Genomic DNA, 6,182 nt, shown 5'->3' with positions numbered 1-6,182 from the left:
ATTTCTCGTCATTCGGAAACGCCACACACATTCTTCTCCTCCGCCAACGTACTCTTCTGCAGCACCTTGTCCCTCGGATGCATCGAGCTTGTCGACTCTCTCCCGTGTCGTCCTTCTTGCTAGTTGCGTCTTTCGCTCGACTTTTTGTGTTCCTAAGTTCTTGCACACTTAAACACAGGATATCAAAACATAATAGGGCATAACTTGACTTAGTTTGATCACATCAAAACTACCATAAGGTACTTATAGCTCAACCCATCACTTCTCACGGCCACAGCTCCCAGTCTATTCCCGGTCGGTCTAAGCGTCGACCGGACCAAAGCTCAACCCATCATTTTTCATAGGTACAACTCTCAGTCTGCTCCTGATCAGCCCAAACGCCGCCCGAACCCCAAGGCTTAACACCTCAATTTTCATGGGCACAACTCTCAGTCTGCTCCTAGTTAGTCCAAGTGTCGTCCGGACCCCCAGGGCTCAACTCTTCATTTCTCATGGGTATAGCTTCCAGTCTCCTCTTGGGCGACACAAGCGCTAACCAGACCCTCAAGGTTCAACCCATCTCTTTCTATGGGTACAACTCTCAGTCTCCTCCCTGGCGGCCCAAGCGTCAACCAGACCTGTAGAGCTTAACCCCTCACTTCTCATAGGCATAACTCCCAATCTTCTCTCGATCGACCCAAGCATCGACTAGATCCCCAAGGCTTAGTCACTCACTTCTCATGGGCGTAGCTCCTAGTCTTCTCCCAATTGGGCCAAGCGTTGACCAGACCCATAGGACTCAACCCATCACTTTTTATGGGCACAACTCTCAATCTCCTCCCGGGCGGCTCAAGCGTTGGTCAAACCCCAGGGCTCAATCCATCACTTCTCATGGCCACAACTCTCAGTTTGTTCTCGGTTGGCCCAAGAGTCGGTCTGACCCCAAGACTCAACCCATCACTTATCATGGGCATAACTCTCAATTTACTCCCGATTGACCCAAGTGTCGGTCGGACCCTAAGGGCTTAGCCCCTTACTTCTCATGAGCACAACTCTCAGTCTGCTCTCGGTCAGTTCAAGCGTCGGCTGGAACCCCAGGCTCAGCCCATCACTTTTTATGGGCACAACTCTCAGTCTATTCTCGATCGGCCCAAGAACCGACCGGATCCCCAGGGCTCAGCCCCTCACTTCTCATGGGTACAACATCCAGTCTGCTCCCGATCAACCCTAGTGCTGGTCTGGCTATCATCAGGGGACAACGTTGTTAAGGAATCGTAACAATTTGTCAGAAAATAATGACTATTTGTAAGAAAATATTCCGATACTTTGCCACATACAAGGTATGGAACCTTCCTCTACCCAGTGGAAGTCCACCGTACTTCCTTCATCACCTGACATTCTCTTACGCCACATTATCATGGAGGTTATAAGATATAGTATATAAAGAGGTCATATTTGTTGGCCAAGTACGCGCGCACATACACATCTATTACAGTTCTACTATCTATCTTCTTCTCCACTTTTCACTCGCCCACCATATTGACTTGAGTGTCATAATGCTTGTGCCAGAGATCCCTTCCTTAGTTCTCATCCTAATGCTCCTGTGCGATCTCTTGGTACCATCTTCGACTATCTCCCCCTGCTCCGCTCAAAGACCTAAAGCCTACCACACATTTTCAGGTCATAGAGCCTAGTCCTCTCTCTGTCAACGCTCCTGCCCTCGTTCCCGTCTGCTGAGCTCCCGGACATGATCAACATGCTTTGCCAAGAATCAAAAACTCATGAAGAACTAATACTAGTTGGGAAGGTTGATCTGCTAAAGGAAAAGGTTCCATGTCAAGAGTCCCCTGTTCCCTTCTTCTATTGTTAATTTGCTAGATTGTTCTATCATAATCTTATAATAGAGAGCCGTTTCTTAGAAGCAATGTTCTAATGAAGCCATCACTCTCCAGCTTCCTCCAATAAAGTTCTCTATTCTCTGCCAGCGTTCAACTCTCTTAATTTGGTGGATGATGAGACTTTGGAAAGAATCTCTGGTTGTGATTCCTGATATCACTGATTGATTATGAGGTGTTGGTTGTCTGCAAAGGATCAAGGTTTGAATGCTTGGATGATAAAGAAGCAGCTGTGGTCATTCTGTTTATTTAGGCTTTCAAAGAGGTAACAGACGAGATCTGTCAGCTTCTTGTTCTTGAACAGAGCAGCAGCTCCTCCGCCTGCACTCTCGTCCATGACGACGAGGAGGAGGAGGAGGAGGAGCTTCTACTCTTGGAATTCCTGTCACCACCATCGCCCATGGCAGCAGCCGTCTTCCCAACACCGTCCTTGCTTCCTCTACATTCACCGGCCGCTGCTACCTCCGGCTGTTCATAATTCATCTGCAACGAAAAGAAGGAATAAACCGGGCGATGGTCGGAAAACTGCGATTCTCCTCGTCCGTACAACACTTGCTTCATCCCCTTCCCTCTCCACAAGATACGATCGCACCTAGAATGCATTAAACCCATCCATTTTCACATCAGTGCAAAAGCATTTGGTCACGAACAGAATTGCATTAGATCTTGATTACCAAGCCGGAGTGCGCCTCTTTCCTCTTGATTTGGCAGGTTTGATCGTGTAAACATCCGAATTAGTAAGGTATTTGTAAGTTGGCATGAATTCTATCGGCCCTTCTTCAAATCCCGAAAAAACGCGGCCAGCTCTCTTCTCAATCTGGAGCTGAAAGGGTTGCTCATGGATTAAACCATTATCTTCGTTGATAAACATTCATATATTGTCGATTCCAGACCTGATCTTTCTCTAGCAACGCTCGCCAGTCATTCTTCTGCAACAGTTGGCGAGTATCACCGGCCAACCTGTAATTGAGATCTCCCAACCATACGATCTTACTGCATGCGGTTCAAGGATCGTTTAGCTTACCACTAGCAATCAATTGGCTCATGAACATTGTGACGGAGGCTTACTCGTGCTCCAGAATCGTCTCCGGCGAGCAATTTTCTCTGGTAGGAGGAAATCGCGTCCTTTTCATGATCTCTATGACGTCCAGGTTTCTCCTGAGCTCGTCGCCGTCCTTCTCTCCTGACGCCAGATGGGTGCAAACGAAGCAGAGCGTCGTCGTCCGCTGGAGCGTTATGCTGATCGAGATCGACCCCTGCTTCAGGGAACATTTCAGCGAACACATTGCCGGCGTGGAGAAGAGGAAGGATGTGCGGGGAGTTCAACCTTGTTTCCCGTGCAGCCCATGATGCCCCTCCGCACGCAGGAAACCTTGACGTCGGAGACTAGCGGCGCGAGGCCGGCTCGCACCCACACGCACAGGAACACGCCCACCATCTGCTTGCTCGCGGCAAGGCGATACGCGGCGGAGTCCGGCGCCTGCTCGTGGGTGGAGTTCAGTGCCTGGTCAACCAGACTAAGCCACTTGCGCGCCGGACCCGTGTCCTCCGCCCCCAGCACGTTTCCGGCGCTTAACCGGACGATTTCCTGAAACCTGTTTGCCACAATGTCTCAGTGAGTTTGTGCAGCCATTTTACTTTTACAACTAGGAAATTCTTCAGCAGTCTTTCTCCTGGATCACGTGCACTACCCGAGTACAAACATGTCGGCCGGAGAAGGCGTGGGCATGAGCCAATCTCCCAGGTGGAGCTTCCCTGGGCCTCCCGGAGTCCTCCCGGCCACATTCCACGTCCCCACGAACAGCCTGCCGCATGCACGCACTGTGCAGTTACTGATCTTACGAAGGGAAGCAGCTTCAAGAGTTGTTCTAAGAATTAAGCTTCAAATTTTTGAAGTACGTGAGGTTATCAATCGGAGCAGGGGCAGTAGCAGCAGCTGCCGAGTTGGTTTCCAGTGGGCTCTCGAGTTCCGATATCTCACCGGAGAAGTCGTCGGAAAGGAATCCGCCATTGCAGTCGGTGTAACTCATCTGGCGAATCATCGATCTCCCCTTTTCTCTGTTCAAATTAAGAGGACTTAATTTTGTTAACGATATAGAAAATAAGGATAAGGAACACTCACCGAGCTTGATTATACGAAAAAGGTTTCTCAATGTTTATCACCGCGACCACCTGAGAGAAAGAGGAAGAAGGCCGGCATAGGCAGAGGTGTGGCTTTTATGCAGCAGAAAGGTTGACGACGATGTCATGAAAACATGTGAAACCAGATCGCATCCAATCTGTATCGGTTCGGTCACATACAAATTTTCTTCCGATCATAAATCAGGTTCGTGAAAGTCAGTGGATTTGGCAAGGATTATAATAAGCAGAAGAAGAAGCACGTTTGTTCTCTGTCTTAATTCTGTTATTGCGTAATTCTCTTCAATGCGGTAAAAAAGGTGATTTACTCACCCAGTGCTCTAGCGTCCCCGTCAATTCGTCCCTAGGTCAATACGGAGGAGATAAATCACGGGTCAATCCATCTCTAGGCCAACACGGAGGAGGTAAATCACGGGTGACTACTAATTATTAGTGTAAATGATTAAGACATGGAGAAGATTATGCTCAATCAGGTCGAGTTTCGACCCTGACAATATCCGATATTTTGACAATATCCGATATTTTAACCATGACACTGCCCGATAAGACTTGCTTAATTCTGTCCCAGGAAAGAGGCCAAGAAAGCTACAAAATAGGCGTGTCAATTAATTTGGAAAGGTCGAAATAAGAATATTATAAAAAATATTCTAATCATCCGAATCAAACGCAATTCGAAAATTTTAAATTCGAATTTGAATCCGAATTGTATAACCGGACCAACCTTTAATTTTTTTTTTATTTTCCCTGCAATTATTCATTTTTAATCTTAATATTTTATCATTATCATACTAATATTCTATTATTATATAAAACATCTTAATTTTAAAAATATAATTTAATTTAATTCTAAAAAAATCCTAAACTTTAAATTTAAATCAATGCCAATCCAATTCATCCTAACACAATTCAAAAACCTACGATCTAAATCTAGCAACTCCAGATGTTAATCCGATATTTTTAAAATCGATTCGGATTGGATTGACATGTAGATTTATTTTTACACTTTTTAACAAAAAGTATAAATAAAGATGGTAATTTGTGCTTTATGATGTCATGTCATCATAAATGCAGGTGATCATTTGGGTCACTTGATTTTTTTTTTAAATAATTTTTCATAAAGTATAAAATTAGATAAAGATAAAGGTATACAACATATATATAAATATATAAATGGTCATTGTTTTACCCTTGTTTAGTGTAATTTTTTTAATGTACGTTGAAGAGAAAGAAGAGAGAACGTTTCTATCAATTATCAAATATTAAAAGGAAGAGGAGAGATTACTAATCCTTAATCAAATGGTCAAATTTAATTTTAAATTTTAATATTTTGAAAAAAGATTTAAATTAGATGTTGTATATGTATTTGATATATAGGTTAATAAGTTGTGAAAGAATTTAGCAAAATACACATGAAGCTCGTAGTGTTTGTGACTCGAGATGGTCGAGTGTGAATTATTTGTTGGAGATCAGAGAAGAATAATACGAGATATTTGAGAGATCATAACGCAAGGAACATCGAAGCATGGTATTGATGGAAATTAGAAGGTAAATTAAGTAAGTGAAGGATAACACTCCGAGTGAGCTGTAAGCTCAATGCATTCAAGGAATGAGTAATGCAATGAGAGATAATTTTGATGATGAAATCAAGCTATCAAAGATATGCTCTTGGTGTAAGTTGTGAGAGTTGATAGTCTTGGTAAATCTCAATTTACGTAAAAAAAAAAAACTCAATCATTAGAATGATGGTAGTTGAGGCTCTAGTAGTTTATTAGATGACTATAAAATCGGAGCTAGGAGAGCCTTAGGAGGCTAACTAAATTCTTATTGTAAATCCTTAAAGACACCTCACTACTCTAACTACTAGCAATTTGCTTTTCCACTCAAAAACAAGCTACCTTGTTTGTGGTAGTGCAATTCTAGGATAGGAAGATGTTTATGTTCATAGATGTTTGTTACGATGTATCTTGCGGTGTTATTTCTTGATCAATTATGAGAAAAACTAATGTATAGACATCATCTATGTATCCTTATCAAAATATTTTGGTTGGAAGTCTTTTTATTTTATTCTCTCATGTTCTTTTATTTATTAATTAATAATAAAAAAACATTTATTTAAATGCCAAAAAAGGGCAGTTACTTATTTAGTTGATCATAACCAACCAATTTATT

At 43.2% G+C, this 6,182-nt stretch overlaps 1 protein-coding gene across 1 annotated transcript; it reads right to left on the bottom strand.

Moving 5' to 3' along the window:
* Nucleotides 1-1,436: 1,436 nt before the first annotated feature.
* On the bottom strand, nt 1,437-3,919 carry LOC122049002 (type IV inositol polyphosphate 5-phosphatase 6-like). Its single transcript, XM_042610504.1, has 7 exons — nt 3,774-3,919; nt 3,566-3,679; nt 3,202-3,469; nt 2,943-3,130; nt 2,768-2,867; nt 2,549-2,697; nt 1,437-2,466 (listed from the first exon to the last, which is right to left on the bottom strand). Exons 1-7 carry the CDS (start codon nt 3,914-3,916, stop codon nt 2,157-2,159), a joined length of 1,272 nt encoding a protein of 423 aa, XP_042466438.1. The 5' UTR covers nt 3,917-3,919; the 3' UTR covers nt 1,437-2,156.
* Nucleotides 3,920-6,182: the final 2,263 nt, after the last annotated feature.

The sequence above is a fragment of the Zingiber officinale genome, chromosome 2B (assembly GCF_018446385.1).
Source record: "Zingiber officinale cultivar Zhangliang chromosome 2B, Zo_v1.1, whole genome shotgun sequence".
Classification (NCBI taxonomy): domain Eukaryota; kingdom Viridiplantae; phylum Streptophyta; class Magnoliopsida; order Zingiberales; family Zingiberaceae; genus Zingiber; species Zingiber officinale.
The sequence above is the reverse complement of the archived record's forward strand: the minus strand, read 5'-3'. Positions and strand labels throughout refer to the sequence as shown.

What these genes read in the sequence shown, in the direction of transcription:
- LOC122049002 (XM_042610504.1), bottom strand. Translation starts at nt 3,916, where the DNA reads ATGATTCGCCAGATGAGTTACACCGACTGCAATGGCGGATTCCTTTCC. An exon ending in GCCGACATGTTTGTACTCGG is followed by an intron (nt 3,470 to 3,565) that starts GTAGTGCACGTG and finishes TGTGGCAAACAG; the next exon opens with GTTTCAGGAAATCGTCCGGT. An exon ending in GAGACGATTCTGGAGCACGA is followed by an intron (nt 2,868 to 2,942) that starts GTAAGCCTCCGT and finishes AACCGCATGCAG; the next exon opens with TAAGATCGTATGGTTGGGAG.